Below are 19142 nucleotides of genomic sequence, written 5' to 3' on the forward strand. Positions count from 1 at the left end.
TGAATGAAGTAGGCTTCTGAACAGGTTGAATGCTCTTGTATGAAGCAGACAGACAGCGCCTCAGCAGGACACTCAGAAGAGAATCAGGAGTCTGTATGTATTTATGGCTGTAGAAAAATCCTCTTTTCTTTCAGACCCAGTCCTAAGCACACTTTCTACTACTGATCCCCCCTAGTCTCCCTCCACGGCCTCCTTCTATAAGCTGTGCAGTGGCCTTACACAGGGCCATGTTCAGCTAGTCACATTCCAGCAGATCTATACTGGAGAGTAACGGACTGCCATCACTTCTCCTCTCCTACAGGAAAACGAGGTGACAAAGGGACACAGAAAAGGAAGGGCACAGAGAAGCGAGTTCAGTAGAGAACACACAGCTTAGCTGAGTCACCATGTAACAGAGCGTCACACAGGCAAACAGCGAATGCTAACTTTGCCGAGAAAACGTGACCAAATCCCTGGACAAAACTATGTCCAGTGTCCTTGTTATATGCTCGCAGGCCCGGTCAGTTATTTATGCAACCTGAAGGGCATGTCAGTTTTTTTGACACCGTCAAATGAAGCATGTTCTTGTCTGCCTTACTTCTCTGTTTACCTTCACAACAAACTCCCAGCAACAATTACATCTTTTTACTTTTTTTTTTTTTTTAAAGATTTATTTATTTACTATGTATACAGCATGTATGACTGCAGGCCAGAAGAGGGCACCAGATCTCATTACAGATGGTTGTGAGCCACCATGTGGTTGCTGGGAATTGAACTCAGGACCTCCGGAAGGGCAGTCAGTGCTCTTAACCTCTGAGCCATCTCTCCAGCTCCCCATCTTTTTACTTTTTAACACTATGGTTCACCTGACTTTGCAATTCAGCACACCATCTGCTGTGCATAGACAAGTGCTTCATAATATAGCAGTAGTTAGAAGTGGAAGGGGAAAGATCTGCTAAGAAGAGTTCCACATGGAAAATGAACTTTTAGAAATAAAAAGCAGGCATAAAAACTGGCTAAGAAAGAAGCATGTACAGTTTTTTCAAGTTGGACTATAGTAGCTGTTCTTAAGAGTTGGTGTGATCCTCAGAGTCCATTTTCTTGTTTGCTTGTTTGAAATGATGAGGCAAAGGAGGAGGAGATACACTTATTTCTACTTCTCAAAAATAGTGTTCCATGGGAAAAGACCTTGGGAGACAATTCCAAGTTCCTAGGTAAATTCTCAGCTTTGTCATTGCTAAGCTGTTCCACAGAAAGAAGTTATAAAGGAGTAAACAATATCATCCTCCAGCATTATTACATCAAGTACACGTGTGTGTGTGTGTGTGTGTGTGTGTGTGTGTGTGTGTGTGTGTGAGAGAGAGAGAGAGAGAGAGAGAGAGAGAGAGAGAGAGAGAGAGACAGAGACAGAGACAGACAGACACACACATACAGAGACATAGTGTGAGCGCCCTCTGAGGTCAGGACAAGGTGTCAGATCTCCTGGAGCTGGAGTTACAGGCAAATGTGGCACACATGAGCATCAGGAACTGAATGACTTAAGTCCTCTAGATCAGCAGGAGGTACTCAATTGCTGAGCCAGGCCCTCAACAACAGGAACTGTTCATGACACATACACAATTACTCTTTAAATTAAAAAACAAAAAACAACTTTATATATATGAGTGTTTTCCCGACATGTATGTCTGTGTACCACGTGCCTGAGGTGCACACGTAGGTCAGAAGATGATGACATCAGATCCCCTGGGACTGGAGTACAGACCATTGTAAGCCACTGTGTGGATGCTGGGAATCAAACCTGAAGTCTTTGGAAGCCATCTGCATTTGGGAGATGTAGCTCAGTCTTTTGTATGTGCAAAACTTTAGGGTTCGATTTTCTGCATCATAAAAAGCTCTTGAATTTTTTCCATGACTATAATTCTGTATTTTTATATTCCAGAAATCAGCATTTAGTTAACTGTTAATTATGTTGATTCCTTTTTATTACTAAATAAGGTATTATAATTAACCAAACGTATGTTCAGAAGTAATGTTTCAGAAAAATTAGATGTAAGCTTTTAGATACACTGATATACTAAGTCACCCCTGCTATCTTGAGACTAACAAAGAGAAAAGGGTACAAACCTGGGTAGCCTTTTCCAACTGCAACTTTAGATCCGTTAGTTCCATATTTGTATCATGTAGCTGTGCCTTTAGCTTTTCATTTTCAGCTAAAATTTGTTCATAAAGCTGGAAAAGTTAAGGAAGAACAGATTACTTTTGTGGCTCTCCTAAAGAGATCTCAAAGACTACAATATTAAAGTAGAAAAATTAATGTAGATGTGTGTTATATTTTACAATATATTTTAATCATTTAAATAGAAACAAGTCACTTAGAAGTAACTTGCAAGTTTGAGGTCAGTCTGTGCTAAATAGTAAGGCTCTGTCTAAATAAATGAAAAGATAATGAAACAAAATATGTCTGTGTATATATGCACACTTCCTTCCTTCTGAATGGCCCTTTCCAACTCATTCCAGCAACAGATAGAGACAACAAATATAAAGCCCTGGGTACTTTCTTTCTCTCTCTAAGACATGGTTATTCACATGTTAGCTACCACTAGTTGTCAGAAACTAATAATAATATAAGGCATTTCAAAATACTGATTTAGGCTGGGTGTGTGGTGGCACACGCCTTTAATCTCAGTAGCTGCAGAGGCAGGTGGATCTCTGTGAGTTTGAAGGCAGACTGGTCCACAGAGCCAGTTGCAAAACAGTCAAGGATACTGTCAAAAAACAAACAAACAAAAAACCAAACCAAAACCAAAGCCCCTGATTGCAAGTTTTACAGAATAGTATTGATATATATGTACATTATTCATGTAAATAAATATAAACTAAAGAGCCCAGATACCTTTTTGAAGTCAGCTGAGTCTTCCTTCTCTAGCCTGCTACTATAAGGTTTTCTTTCTTCTAAGTAACTGTACGAACTAGAGCGACCCAGCAAGGAGTCGTATCGATCACTCGATGACGTGGAACTGCTGTCATACCTTCAAAAGATGAGTTGAAAACAAAAACTTTATTATAGGCTTCCACAAATTATGTTAGTACACATTGAGTACAGAGCACCTTGATATTCCCAAACAGTAAGTAATAGTCTAAGTTGTTATTGATTTTTGTGATATATAATAAACAGGAAGTTATTCTTAATTTTTGTATCTAAAAGTCAAAGCTGGTTTCATATTATGCTAAATTATTTAAGGTTTTACACCTTTTCATATTTTATTATGTTACAACACTTTATAACATGATTCCTTAGTCCAACTGGCGGCAATGCTCCTATTTTTGGTGATATACAGTAGTGTTTAGAATTTGTAGCATCTTAGATTTGATGGAATAACGAATTAATTTTCTAAGTGTCCATAATGGTTTGTTTTTAAACAGGAAGTGTGTGTTATCAGTAACTGTGAATTCCTTGGTTATTCGGTTCTGAATTCAAGTTACCTCTTCTGATAAGTGCTATTGCTTTACATTTCAATTCAAAAGAATCATCAGCATACAAAATTTATTTTTAGTCTCACAAGGCCCATGATCAACAGCTGTGGGTAAGGGAAATGGATCAAGATTAGAATTAAGGACTGAGTGATTTTGAGCTGAGATGATGAGAAAAAACATCTCCACTCATCCATTTTCTTTCCCTTTTCTTTTTTTTCCAAAGACAGAGTTTCTCTGTGTAACAGTCCTGGCTTTTCTAGAAATTGCTTTGTACGCCAGGCTGGCCTCGAACTCAGAGATCCACCTGCCTCTGCCTCTAGGGTGCTGGGATTAAAGGCATGCACCACCACTGTTCACCATCTTAATTAATTTTTAAAAAATTATGTATTTTCAAAAATCGTGTGTGTGTGTGTGTGTGTGTGTGTGTGTGTGTGTGTGTATGCGCGAGTGTGTGTGCCACAGCACGCACGCACAAGTCAGAGGACAACTTGAGTGAGTTGGTTCTCCCATTCCACTCTGTGGGTCCTGCAGACAGACTCAGGGTGTTAGGCTTGGCAGCAAGCCCTTCAGAGCTGAGCCATTCTGCCAGCCTAGGTCATCTACAGTTTTACAGATTTCTACTGTCCGTTTAATACTATAAGTCAACAAAATTCATAAGTATCCAGCAACATATTTTTATAAAAGGTAAAGATGTAGAAAAAAATTAAACATACCTAGAAACAGAATCCGTCTAGAAAGTAAAAACGAAAAACAAAATGCATATTAAATTTTATCCTTTCATTATAACAATGATGTTCACACTATTAACCAAACCCACTCATTATTCATGCTTTTCATTTTAGTATGGTCACTTTTAGGGAATTGTAGAATACAGAATCACTATATTTTTGCATGTACAAAACCATACAATATCATTTTGAAACGTTTTCTATTGACTTCCTGCAAAACTGAGCATACATTATTATTTAAATAGTCAAGAAAAATAAAAAGGACTAAGAAAAATATCCATTACTCATTATCACTCAGAGGAGAACGTGACGTAAGAAAGTTTACTCTGACACCTCAGAACAGCCACTTTACTCGTCCTTGTTTTTGAGGACATTAGGATGAGGCAGACAAATGGCCACCACGTTTCTGTACAACAGTATACACAGTTTATCTCAATTCTAAAAACAGCTTCACATTCCTTCTAGATTTAGCAATTAACCGATAAGAAATATGATTATTTCCAGCATGTGGCAGGCTACATTGAGTTTCCATAACTCTTATCATGAAATGGTTAATAGGATAAATCATCATCAACTGGGATGAATGTAAATTTTTTTGCTGGGATGGTATTTAGTTCTCCCCTTCTACTATCACTTTATTTACAATTTTCTGTAAAATAATTATTCAGAATTGGTTTGTTAAGACTCTTGGGTTTGGATATTTGAATTTTTTTTTGTTTTGTTTTTGTTTTTGAGACAGTTTCTCTGTGTAGCTTTGCGCCTTTCCTGGAACTCGCTTTGTAGACCAGGCTGGCCTCGAACTCACAGAGATTCGCTTGCCTCTGCCTCCCAAGTGCTGGGATTAAAGGCGTGCACCACCACTGCCCGGCAGATATTTGTAATTTTTTACATGTTCTAAAATTACTGTGTTTCTTCAGAACTGTTTAATCTTTTTCAGACTAACAATGGTTTACTAATACTAAAGTCTGTTCAATTTTCTTTGCAAAATTATTTTTGCCCTTGCTCCTAGTACTTAATATGTTTATTTTATTGACTTAACTCTTCAGTTTTATAGAAATTTTGAAGACTTAAAATTTAAAGATATTAAATTCTACAAAACATTCAGACACCTAAAATATGTACATGCTACATTTATTATCAGTTTTGTTCACTGACCCTACCAGTCAGAAATCACTCAAATTCTATTTGTCTTTTTTTTTTTTTTTTTTTTTTTTGGGTTTTTTGAGACAGGGTTTCTCTGTGTAGCTTTGCGCCTTTCCTGGAACTCACTCTGTAGACCAGGCTGGCCTCGAACTCACAGAGATCCACCTGCCTCTGCCTCCCGAGTGCTGGGATTAAAGGCGTGCGCCACCACTGCCTGTTCTATTTGTCTTTAAGAATCATGGTGTTGCCATTATTTCTTAAGGCTAAACTTTGACCCCCCTCCCCAAGCTCCATAAAGTTTACTTTCTAAATAAATTTAAAATCAAAATTTAAATTATTTCAACGGTGTATAATAATAGTGTTACATATGCTCACAATGCTATGAGATCCAACACACAAGCAAACACCTCTCTCTTCCTATCCCTTCTTTGTCCTGATGAGCACAATTTGACTTTCTGTTTTGTGAGTCTGACACTGTTAGATATCTGAATCGGGGCAAACGTAGTATCTGTCCTTCTGTGTCTTGCTTACTTCATTTAGCATTCCCTTGCTCTCTAGTTACATTTTTTTTCCAAAATAAAAATACCCTTTACATCTTTTTAAGTAATAAGTTCACGTAAATGTCTACAGTTTATAAACGTCTACACTTTCCCATCCATTTATCCAATCCCTAGACAATATCTTAACTATTCTGTAATATAATACCCATACAAATACAATAGGAACTTATGCACATACATTTAGTTTCCTGTTTTCAATGTTTTCTTTTACAAGCAATGTTACAATGTATTCTCTATAGATTTATCTTTACATACTTCATTTATATCACTGCGAATAAATATCTAGAAGTGGAAATAATAAAGTTAAAAACCTGAACATTTTCTTAATGCTTCTGATATGTATTTTTTAATTAAAATTTTAGGATGATGATGATGATGATGATGAAAAGGATGCTGTCTACTGTCTTCGGGGTACATACCTGAGGACAAGCCTTGGGAGTTGGTTCTCTCCTTCTGTCAATGGGGGCTCTAAGGATCAAATTTAGGTCCCCAGGCCCAAATGGCAAGCAAGTTTACCTGCTCAACTCCTCAGCTCAGTATTAGTTTTCTCGTTGCGCTGGCTATCTACCTACTTAGCTAAAGATCAAAAGGATCTTTTGAGTCAAAATAGGTATACTTGGACCTAGAAGCAAGTTCACGGTTACCTAGTACATGTGAAAAGAGCCTTTACATGTTTTATTACTCTGGACAGTCAGTAGAGGAGCTATAAAAACAGCCAGGGGAAAGAGGAAGCTGCAACTGTACCATGGGGAGGTGTCTTTTCAGAAGACCTGTGATGACGTGGTGTGATTAAGGTATGATTAAATCAATTCTAAAAACACATAACGAAGTCAGAGGCTATTTTCTTTAGATCACAACTTTGCCAACTTCAAGAATAAAACCCAAGTTTATGACTTCTAGATTTCTGCCACTTGGAGTATCTGCCAGTATTTTCCTTTGGTCAATATTTGCTTATACTTCTTTATTTCACTTTTTCATTCTTTCCCTTTTCACCTGCTCAACTCTGAAGTTTAGGTTAAAACAAACTGTACCCACTCACAGTGTATGATGTGATTAATTCTGACAGGCGCTGTACCCCCCTCCTATCACCTCTAAAACACTCTCTATGTCAGATTCAGCTCACCCAGACCTGAAGCAATCATCACTCACACTACCCGCAGTGGATAGGTCAGTGTGCAGTAACTATTTTGAATGAATGAATACAGTTGAGCATGGTTAAAGGTAACTTCCAAGTGTACTCAGTGTGGGATAATGCCATTTACCTGGGTCTCCTTCTTATTGGAACCATCTTCTGTATCAGACAGCTGTTCTTGCTCATTTTCTTCACTCTAAAGCACAGTGTCAAATCGAGTTGTAAAAAAGACACAGACGTTGAACACTTGATATTTTTGACTTTTTGAAGTTAAAATGATTCTTGCAGAATATACCATGAAACTTTCATGTATGTTCAAACTTTTCAATATTAAAAATTTTAAAGGAAACAAAATACATTTGCTTTCCCCCCCTTTTCCTTATCATTTATTTATTATTTCCCAATTTTCAAAACTAAATTATTTTCATTTTAAATCTATTTTTAATAGTTTTTGTTTGTACTTCAGAAGCTGTAAGTTACATTTCTGATATAGGACTGCTTTAAGGAAAGTTTATAATTTCCTAATTATTTTTTTGTTTTATGAACCTTAAGTTCTATGTGGATATTATGTCTAAGTTTCCTTAAAACAAACAAAAAAAGCCACATACATCCTTGATTACTTAACTGTACATGCAAGCATTTCATTCACGTTGGACAATGTAAAGATGTTAAAAGTATTCAACTTCATTTAACATGTTCTCATAATCTATCATAGCCCCTTATATATTTTAAATTTTATATGCCAATATTATTTGTACTACATGTAATCACACTTTTAATATAAAATAAAATGAAGATAACTAAGCCTCCAAAATTAAAAGGTAAGGTTTTTTTTTTTTTTTTTAAAAGTTGACTGGAATACTTTGTTTATAGGAAAAGTAAACTGAAAATAAAAGTTCTGAAAAGATACATTATAAATAAACTTATGAGAAGGAAGTTTCTTCCCCTTAGAAGGTGATTTTTTTTCTTCTTTTATTTTTATTTTTGAGACACGGTTTCTTTGTGTAGTTTTGGCTGTCCTAGGTCTCGCTCTGTAGACCAGGCTGACCTCAAACTCACAAAGATCCGCCTGCCTCTGCCTCCCGAGTGCTGGGATTAAAGGTGTGTGGTATAGCCCAGCTGTAACCTTCTGTTTTTTCAATGGAGGAATGTATACAATTTAGAGATTCAAATATTTTATAGAATGAAAGTAAACGCATTGCTACATATTAACAGCACAGATGTACTTTAAAGACAGAATACAGCTGTACTCAAATGAGCTTACTACTTGACTTTGAAAGCGAGGATGATAAAGAAAGAATATGGGGACTTTGTATCGTCATTTTTATGCTGTCACTAAGCTATATATTTACTAATTATGTTTCTGGATAAACACCATACTTTAGTAAAAAGGTTTTTTGGGATTGAGGTTGTATCTCACCAATAAGGCATTTGTTTGCCTAGAATGTATGTTGCCCCAATTTGACCAACCTCAGCTTTATGAAGAAATTACTAAAAAATGTTAAAAACAGAAAAAATGTACCAAGAGGCTACATTTATTCAGGTTTTATATACGTGCATGTGACTGTTTATAAAGTATTTTAAAATTTAATGATTGGACTGATCATCTGAAACATATATACTCTCAGGGATGTAAGAATCTGAGCAAGTACTTCCGGGAAGGTTAAGCATACTATCAAGTGTTTTGAACAGGTTCTCACATCTTTTTGTGTCCAAAAGGAAACTCCAGTAGACCGTCTTTTCTCTCTAGGCCGCCGTCGCTCTCTGATCGATTTAGCCTGTGATTTATCTTCACCTTCTTTTTCCTCTTCTTTTTTCTCTCCCTCTATTATGGATTACATAAACCATATGATTGCGATTTATCCTGACAATGTTTCCACAAGCGTACGTCCAAACGATTCCAGGGCTGGCTAGATGGTTCAGTGGGTAAACACAATTGCTGCCACACCAGAGGACCCACACAGTGGAAGTGAAGAACAGATTCTGACAAGCTGTCTTCCGACTTCCACAGGTGTGCCATCATTCTTACCCTCATACATATGTCCTCACCCAGCACATACAAAATAAATAAATTAAAAAAAAAAAAAACATCCCAATTCTAAGTTAGTTTCTTTTGTGAAGCCTACATTTCTCCAATTACAAGTAATTTTTGCCTTCATCAGTACTCGTGTATATTTGGTATAAACATACATTTCAATCTCCAATAAGACACATTTATGGTCATGAGAACAAATTATTTCTACTTTCTTGCTGTCCAAAATAAAAACATAAAAGAAGACATAATATTTCCAAGTAGAAAAGAATGGAACTGATGGGAAGAGCAGGGCTCCAGCTATTAATGTGTGGTAGCAAGTCATCCCCCAAACTGGTCATGTGAGAGGAAAGAAGCCCACCAGCAAGTGATGGGATAGATGGTGGGAGCCTGCATCAGCTGCTGCTCAACCACGCTCTCCTATGACTTCAGACTACGGACTTCCTTCACTCCATTGGCATTCTAAGGGCAAACTCCCCTCTGAAGAATACAGCTAGCTTTCATGAAACCCAAGTCAATATAAACACGACTTCTGTCTCCTTCTGCAAGAGCACAGGCCTGTGAACGTGCTAAGACGGCAGGACGCACATGGAACACGGTGGATGACAGACACTGTTACTTCTGCTCAGTAATCAGTTTAAGACGGTCTTCTTAGGGGAGGAGGGCCTGGACCGGCCTCAGCTGGATGCACCAGGCCCTGCTGACTCCTCTGAGGAGGGAATGGGAGGTGGGTTGTGGGGTGTGTGTGTGTGTGTGTGTGGGGGGGGCTCGCGCACGTGTCTGGGGAGCAGGAGGAGGGAAGAAGGGGACCTGTGGTTGGTATGTAAAATAAAAAAACATTTCTTAATTAAAAAAAGATGTTCTTTAGTTGCACTATTAATTAGGGAAACCTGCTCAAAGGATTACTTGAAAGAAAAAGTGCTTTCTTACCTCTTTCACTTTCTTTCGTTAATCCTCGGGAGTAGGCAGAAGTTATACCTACAAGACTGTTTGGCCTGTTTAGCTGACTTGATGCATAGAGTGAACTGCTTACAGTAGAAAGAGAAGAAGATGATGGAGTGGTTGAACTGGAAGTCGATACTGGTCTGTAACGTGTATAAGGCTGTGAAACATTAAACCCATCAGAAACATTAAGTTCAGCAAAGACATGCAAGATCCAACATTGGTTTCACAGGACAAGTACTCTTCTCATCATGCCCAAGGCATTCAGATTCTAACCCAAGCCGTTCATGTATCTGGTCCACTGCTTATTAGGCCATACATCTCAGCACACTCAGAACCGAAAGAACCACTCGTGACAATCTGACTCAGCTGTGCTGCCCACAGCATTACCTCATCGTACGTTCTCGAGTACTTCTGTTTATAGTCATCTTCTCTAGAGGCTTCGGACTCCTTCTTTTCTTCTTGTTTCTCCTTATCCTGTTTCTCTTTTTCCTCTTTTTCTTTCTCCTCATTTTCTTGTTCTCTGGTTCTTGTGGAACGACTTCTTCCTATTGTTTTTTCAGCTTCCTGAAGATCAGTCAGGGTTACCCCCTGCACACCACAAAAGCACAAATAGTGAGACATGCTAAAGCTCATTTAGAAAGAATACAAGTTAAGAAGTCAAATAGGAATGTAACTTTAATATAGCAAATCACATTCATTTTATGAATAGCAATAAGGATAGGAATTGGGGAAGTAATAACTACAGATAGGAAACTGTCTACATTTATAAACTAACAAGATACTACAAAAGACAGAAAAATCTGAATGTATGTTTCTATTTTCAGAAGAAGAGTCAATCCATATAATACACCCTTCATAAAATACACTACATGTATTCATTTTCACACATTCACTTAAGGTTTGACAAAACCTTCAATAAGTAAGTACTGTTTTCAGGTTAGACCACTGAAAACAAGGTAAATGGAAAAAGCAGTTTAAGACCAAGCAAATGTAATGCTTTGAAAGGCAAGTAATGGTAAGGTTCAAACAGCTGTATCCGTACTAAGGGGTTCCTTCCTCCACTGTAGGAAAGATACCTATCATATTCAGAATGATGAGCAGGAAGTAAGACAGTAACTAGCCTGAGAGACAATGAATTTATATTTGCCCATTTGCTGTTTTCTATACTGAACACAGGCCTATTCTCCACTCCATCACCTCCACATACCCATAAGACTTCAACACTTATAAGGCATCATATGGCTGAGCGGTGGTGCACGCCTTTAATCTCAGCACTCATAAGGCAGAGGCAGGAGGATCTCTGAGTTTGAGGCTAGCCTGGTCTACAGAGTGAGTTTCAGGACAGCCAGGGCTACACAGAGAAACCCTGTCTTAAAAGCCCCCTCCCTCCAAAAAACCCTACCATCATATGACTGCTGTGGGATGGTCTGTATGTCAAGTATGTTGTTGATTGGTCAGTAAATAAATCACTGATTGGCCATTGGCTAGGCAGGAAGTATAGGCGGGACAAGGAGAAGAATTCTGGGAAGTGGAAGGCTGAGTCAGGGAGACACTGCCAGCCGCCATCATGACAAGCCGCATGGGAAGATCCCGGTAAGCCACGAGCCATGTGGCAAAGTAAAGATTAATAGAAATGGGCTAAATATAAGAGTAAGAGCTAGACAATGGCAGGCCTGAGCTAATGGCCAAGCAGTTTAAATAATATAAGAGTTTGTGTGTTTATTTTATAAGTGGGCTCTGGGACTGGCGGGACTTGGTGGCGGGAGCTGGAGAGAAATTCTCCAGCTACATATGACTAATTTATTTTAACACCTATGAATACTCTGTACCAGAAAGCAATTTAGGAATAGAGGATTAAAAACAACACTCACAAAGACAAAGGACGTAACTAATTAGATGTAATGTGATACCAAAGTGTAACCTTATACACAAAAACTATGGACGGGTATCTACAGCAGCCTTTATCTTTTCTGAGTATTCACACAGCAAAGTGAAATGAAGAAAGAGGTCATGCATTAATTGTCCACATGTTCTTTATGTCATACAATTTACATATACCTGTGTTGACCTTCTAGACTGTCTTGCTTGTCTAGATCTTGCTTTTCTTTGGGATTCAGACTCTTCGTCCCTAACAGGAGTGAGGTATGACCTACAGTAATAAATAAAAATTGTTAGTTGGAGATTCAATATTTATGAATACAAATATTTATCGATGTTTGTGATTTAAAAAAAAAGCAAGGATAATGTTTAATGGGTTAAAAAAACAATCTTCAGAAAATGTCTGTACCTACTTTGAAATTCATTAATGCAATATAACCATTGTTCTTATTTAATTTTTATTTTATGTGTATGAGTGTTTTACCTTCATGTATGTCTGCCTGATGCCCAGAGGCCACTTGATCCCCCTGAGAGTAGAGTTACAGATGGCTATCAACAGCCATGTGGGTGCTGGGAACCGAGTCCAGGCCCTCCGGAAGAACAAGTGCTCCCAACCACTCAGTAAGCTCTTCAGCCCATGATTATTTCTTTCTAGACAGGAACTAGTTATACTTAATATAGCATGTTGATTTCTTCCTTGCTATATTTAATTAATTTAAGTTTAATTTAAAAAAATAATGTAACTTAATTTTAAAGAAGAAGCCAGAGAACTGAAAATTATGTCTCGTTCTACTGAAAGAGGCATAAACATTTCATTAGCAAAGTGCCAATTCATAGATATGGAGAGGGTGAATCTAATCTCTACTGAGAAACAACTCATTCCATGTTACTTCTCTAGGGCCCCACAAATCCATTTATTAGTACTGTCCATTTAATGGACCAAGCTCTATCATTTTTTACTATATAAAAAAGGGGGGAGGTTACCTTTTCTACACTTAAAAAAATTTTAAGTACATCTTCCTTTCCAAACTTGACTCCAAATTCTTGAAACCATTCCCTTTGGCCTGTTTTTGCTTTGTCATTCTGAGATGACATGTGGAGACATCTGACTTAAAGTCTCTACTGTAAGTGTTGGAACGGTTGGATTGAGATGGGGACACTCTTTGCATTCCTGTTGTTTAACTCTGAGTACAAATCATATTCTTTTGTTTGTTTTGGAGACGGTTCCTCTGTGTAGCCCTGACTATCCTGGAACTTGCTCTGTAGACTAGGCTGACCTCGAACTCAAAGAGATCTACTTGTCTCTGCCTCCAGAGTGCTGGGATTAAAGGCGTGTGTCACCACTGCCCAGCTATAAATCATATTCTTGTCAACATTTTGAATAAGGACTGAGTAATCTGCAAAGGAGAAGAAGCCTTGCCTCTAGTAACCAGGACTACTTGGGGAAGTTCAATCATCAAGACCTTTTGTCACTGAACTCACATCTGTCTGGAAACGTTATGGAGTTCTCTTATCATCTATGGAGAGTTTAGTTCATCCCACCTGCTCTGCTCTCCTAGTTAATGGCTGAGTAGATCTTGATTCAAATGTGACTTTTAACAGGGCTCTTTGTCAGCTTTAGCACTTGTCTCATTGTTATTCATTCTATTCTGTAACTGGACACTGTTCATTAAAGCACACTAAGCTCCTGAGCTGACTATTATTTTCATGCATTTGTATTTCATCTACGAGCCCTTTAAAACTCCAAACTCAGAGAATCTAGCAGCACATGCTCAAACTCCTCGGAATCATCCACAGTGCCTCCGCCCCCTGAATTCTTTAGAGGGCTCCATTCCTTTCAAACACACGGGAACGTATTTATTAGTGCCCATACTTCTGTTTCTGAAGTCTACCTAAAACTAGAATATATGATTCATTGTTCTTAGCATCCATTTTCTTAGATAACTAACTGTCGATGACAAAAATAGTGGCTTCAATCTCCGCAGTTAGGGAAAACTTAATGGTGTGACTCAAGTGTGAAAGGACTGGCTTCCTTGTGGCCTCTACTGTGACTACAGCAACTGAGAGGAGCTCAGGAACCCTCAAAAATGGCATCCCCCCCCTGAATGGGGGCACTTAGCAAATTTACAGAAAGGCAAAATGACACCCCAGCAATACTCTGACTTAAGCTGTTTTATGGCCTCTGTGCTAGTTTTATGTCAACTTGACACAAGTTAGAGTCATTTGGAGAGGGAACCTCAATTGAGAAAATGCTCCCACCAGATTGGGCTGTGGGCAAGCCTGTGGTACATTTTCTCCATTGATGATGGATGTGAAAGGGCCAAGCTCACTATGGGCGGTGGTCCTGGGTGCTATGAGAAAGCAGGCTGAGCAAGCCATGGAGAGCAGGCCAATCAGCAGTGTTCCTCCATGGTTTCTGCATCAGCTTCCTCTCCAGGTTGCTGCCCTGAGTTCCTGACCTAACTTCCCTGGATAGTGGACTACAAGTTGTAAGCTGAAAGAAACCCTTCCTTCCTCAAGTTGCTTTTGGTCATGGTGTTTGTCACAGAAACAGCAACCCTAACTAAGACAGCCCGACTTTAGGATATACTGTGTAGCCTCATCTGGTTGAGTATCAGACCTTGGTCAGAAAGATGTAACTCTTCTGGTTTTCTCCTCTTAACACCTATACTCGGGCAGTTTTCACTTTGACATTGCTAAAATCCTAGAGGATGTCTTTCTGCTGCCACAGCAGGACTACGTCTATCTTAAGGAGTAGTTCTGTAACTAAGGCATTTCACAGAAGAATTCCTTCTTACCAAATCTCACCAAAACACTTGTTTTGACCTAAATCCACAAACCAAAATTTTAATTTTTTTAATTTTTTTTCTGAAACTTTAATGTGTTCTAAAAGTGGAGGCAGGGGTTAAAAAAAAATCAAAAAACCAAACATCTATCAACTTTTCCTGAGTTTGAATTTTTCTATCACTCTTACTCGAGGTTCTATTATACACGGTTTCATGAGTCCCACTGTCAAGGAACTGTGTCTGATGAGTACATTGAGGACCTGACATCCTTTCATCTTCTCTGCCACACTAAGCTTGGTATGTCTCATTTACCAATGTCGAACAATGCTCTTTCTATCAACTTCCGAATCCCCTGGTTTTTACTTATATGTAACAGATACTTCCAATTTCCACAATCACACAGAATTTTCTATGTCAAGGGATTTGAAAGGAGGAAAAGAAAACTCAGCAATCCTGGTATTGAAGTTTAAAAACATCCTCGTGTATCATAAGGGTTTAATTTTTATAGCCTCTTTAGGACAACCACATGTAAAGAATTGCAATGTAGTAAAGGAAGTACCAAATATTTACCAAAATCATTTAAATAAAGAACTTTTCCCCTTCCTTTCCTTTTCCTTTTTGTGTGGCACATCTATTAAATGTTGTGAAGCGACAGCTTGTCTAGTTAGAATAAGTGTAAGAGGCCAGATAGCTAACATCTATCACTTCAATCTTCATGAGCTGCTTTGTAAGCAAAGTAGGAAATGGACTGCTGAGTTCTGACTTCAGCTCTGTATGAAAACTCTACTTCATTCATTCTCTGCCTCATGTGTAGGTGTGTGCTATGTTTGTGTGTATGTGGGGGGAACATGTTTGTATGCATACGTATGTGTGCATATGTGTGTGGACGCATGTGAAGGCCTGAGGTTGACATTAGCAGCCGTTCTCATTTGTGTTCCAACTGACTCATCAAAGCAGGGTCTCTAAATTAACCCAGAGCTTGCCGGCTAGAGCTCACTGGGCTAGCTCCCTTGCCACCGCCTTGGCACTGACGTGGACTCCGGGATCTGAGTTCTACTCCTCACGCTTATGTAGTAGCGAGTACTTCATCCACTGAGCCGTCTCTCCAGTCCCATGTCACTATTTATTTTACCCTTATGGAAAACAGCACTAACCGCAGTCTACCCTTTATTCCAATAAGCCTGGATTCTTTTTCAAATTCACTTCCAAATTTCCACAGATGTTAATTTCTCATAATTGTTTAACATATGCAGGTTAAGGAGATAAGTTACTAGTTGGAAGGCTTGTAAAATCTGTGCACTTTAATTTTCCGTGCAGTATGTCTCCAATTAGCATAAAGTCCTGGCTTATTAACCAATATAAAGTTTTTTTTAATTAAAGATTTTTTCTAATGAGTTATTAAAAATTTATTTATTTATATTTTATGTATGAGTGCTCTGCATGTATACCTGCACACCAGAAGAGGGCATCAGATCTTATTATAGATGGTCATGAGCCACCATGTGGGTGCTGGGAATTGAACTCAGGACCTCTGGAAGAGCAGCCAGTGCTCTTAATCCCTGAGCCATCTCTCCAGCCCCCAATGATTTATTTTACAAAATTTTATTTTACTGGTATTAACTGAAACACTGTATTTACTTATAATGCTATTTTAATTGGTCAACCAGATTATATATTTAAGCTTCTTTCCTTCCAGAGTGAATACATTCTTTAAAAAAGGATTTATTTATTTATTTAATGTGCACTGGTGTTTTGCCTGTATATACTCTGTGTGAGGGTGTGGGATCCCCTTGAACTGGAGTTACAGACAGTTGTGAGTTGTCATGTGGGTGTTTAGAATTGAACCTGGGTCCTCTGGAAGAGCAGCCAGTGCTCTTAACCACTGAGTCATCTCTCCAGCCCCAAGTAAATATATTTTTGGTTTTTTAAAATAGGGTTTTACTATACAGTCTGGACTGGCTTGGAAATCATTATATAAGCTCAGATTGGCTTTTATCTTTTGACTTTTCTGTCTCAGCCTCCTGGGTACTGGGATTATAGGCATGAGTCACCATGTCTAGCTCAGAGATATATTTGTCTTTTTTTATTTAAAAGAAAAAATGAGAGCTATGGGAAAATGATGGAAGAGAGTAACCATACTAAAATAACAGTTCCGTATAAATATGGAATTACTTATGAGATACTCCTGTGCATTTAAAATTATGGTAAATAATAAGCACTTACACTGAAGTATTTTCTGTCATTCTAGTCTATCTAGATCTATCATAGCTATTCCACCTGTCTGATGTCAGTTTCTTCTACTTTCAAACAAAAATTAATTATCAGGGGTTGTGAAGGTGACTGACTTCTGGGGAAGCATACTTGCTATGTAAGCACGAGGGCCTGAGCTCGAACCCTTGGTTCTCACATAAAAGCTGGGCAGGGCTGCACATGCTTATAACTAACTCTAGCATGAAGGGCCGAGACAGGCAGATCTCAGAAGACAGAGCATGTTCCCTGAAAGACTATCTCAAGAAGGCAAGCAGAAATGTGTGTGTGTACACACAAGTATGCATGCAGCTGCAAACACCACAGAAATACTAAACCTCAGTCCCCTCAGTGCTAGGGCTCAAAACCAGTGGAGCTGCTTGAGGCGGCTTTGGAAATGTGGCCTTGTTGGAGGAAGTATGTCATTAGGGGTGGGCTCTGAGATTTTGAAGTGGTCTACTGTTTCCAGCGCTTCCTTAACACCCTGCTCTAGTCACACCTGCCTGCTGCCTTCACCCCGCCATCATGGACTCAAAGCAAACAAACCCATGGTGTTTTTATCACAGCAACAGAAAAGTAACTGATATCCTTATCCCATTTCTGAGAATAACACAACAAAACAAACAAGCAAAGAGCACAAAGTAGCCCAAACTGGGCAAGCATATCAGCAGAACTATGCTGTCAGGACCTTTACACACCTGCGTCTCTCCCTGACCTCCGATGTGGAGGAAACAGTGCCAGCAGTAGTTGTAGTCAGGGTTGGGGTAGAAGCTGCAGCATTTACAACAGTTGGAGCGACAGGAATGGTCACTGCGGTAGGAGCACTGTCCTTTTCTTTCTCAGTACTATCCTCAGCCCACAAACGATCTGAGGCACTATAGCATCATAAGCAGCAACACAAAAAGAGAAAAGGGAAACAGCTAAACAACGAAAGCCATTTCTAGAAGCTGAAAACATATGACAACAGGGATGGATTTTTTAAAAACACAAGATGAGACTTCTTGCAATTAGCAATCAAAAAGCTCAACCAGAGCTGTCAAAGAAAGACATTTTTATTTTAAGCAATACAATTCAAGACCTTAGGTTTTTGGTTTTGGTTTTTTTTCCCCCAGACATGCATAATTGCTTGTTTTGGAACCAATTTTTGCTTAAGAATGATTTTAACAAGGTAAATAAAAAAATCCAGAGCCCACATTCTTCTACACAACAACGCATGCACGTACATAAGCACACAGGAGACCTGAACACAGAATGTCTCGGGGACTCACCTGCTCTGTGTGCCTGCGGAGGAAGACCCCGGGGGAAGCTTTGCAGTAGTGCTTGTGCTGGAAAGGAGGCTTTTCTGAAGCCCAGCTGCAGAGGTAACTGTTGGTGTGGACGTGGTGCTTGGAACACTAGAACTAATCAAATCATCTTGTCTTCTACCAAAGGAGCAACTAAAGGAAAGAGTCATTTCTCTATAGGCTGTGTCTGTATGTGTAGCCTACAGTCACTATTGTACACATCACACAATTTCACACCAGGAACAACTGTGTTCCTAATCATACCACCAGCTCCAGCACCAAGAGTTGCATCTACAACTTGCTAGAGTATAGATTAATTTCACCAATTTGAAGTGTAGAATTTTATGCCTCCTCCAAATGCCTTCAATAACAGTCAATATTGCACATTTTTAGAATATGCTAGACCATATGGTCATGCCAGGCTGGTCCTAACATAAACGTGGAATGGGTTCATTTAAGGAAAATAAGGCACCTGACATTTCTGAAGAAAAGTTTTTAGCCATGGGTTAGATCCTGAGGAGTGACCCATGTCTACATAACATGTATTCACATCTTCTCCTTTCTCAGCTGAGAAAGAAGTTCTTTTTCAGTTCAGTTTAGTTCTCTTCTTTCTGCACAGAACTGGAGTAAAAGTTTCCTGCTCTTCAAAATAGCAACACCAAGATTCTAAATGGAAATATTTTCATAGCTCTGAGTTCTAGTCCAAACAGAAATGTTCCAGATCATAGACAATGGCTAAATCAATTATGGCACTGACCCATTTCAACTGACTTAGTCAATCATAAGAAGTTCCACAGAAGTGTTAGAATCTAGAGGATACTTCATAATACACCAAGTTTAATGAAATACACATGCAGAGGATAAGTTAGAGCAAGCCTATAGCATCTTTAAATATATACTGTGTTTCTAAATTAAAATTTAACACAAAAAACAAGATACGATAGTTAAAAGAAGA

At 38.7% G+C, this 19142-nt stretch overlaps 1 protein-coding gene across 6 annotated transcripts in view; it reads right to left on the reverse strand.

Moving 5' to 3' along the window:
• Ppp1r12a (protein phosphatase 1 regulatory subunit 12A) overlaps positions 1-19142 on the reverse strand; it is a 110536-nt gene that overhangs the window by 8626 nt on the left and 82768 nt on the right. For 3 of the 6 annotated variants that reach the window (XM_059245471.1, XM_059245474.1, XM_059245473.1), the window contains exons 13-22: positions 18173-18340; positions 17603-17779; positions 12052-12142; positions 10381-10581; positions 9979-10150; positions 8717-8841; positions 7147-7212; positions 4167-4183; positions 2873-3008; positions 2104-2208 (exon numbers count right to left, since the gene is read on the reverse strand). In XM_059245471.1, coding sequence (XP_059101454.1) covers positions 2104-2208; positions 2873-3008; positions 4167-4183; positions 7147-7212; positions 8717-8841; positions 9979-10150; positions 10381-10581; positions 12052-12142; positions 17603-17779; positions 18173-18340 — 1258 coding nt within the window. The remainder of the gene's footprint in view (positions 1-2103; positions 2209-2872; positions 3009-4166; positions 4184-7146; positions 7213-8716; positions 8842-9978; positions 10151-10380; positions 10582-12051; positions 12143-17602; positions 17780-18172; positions 18341-19142) is intronic. The other 3 variants (XM_059245472.1, XM_059245475.1, XM_059245476.1) reach the window with 3 other exon arrangements.

Source organism: Peromyscus eremicus, chromosome 18 (assembly GCF_949786415.1).
Source record: "Peromyscus eremicus chromosome 18, PerEre_H2_v1, whole genome shotgun sequence".
NCBI classification, from domain to species: domain Eukaryota; kingdom Metazoa; phylum Chordata; class Mammalia; order Rodentia; family Cricetidae; genus Peromyscus; species Peromyscus eremicus.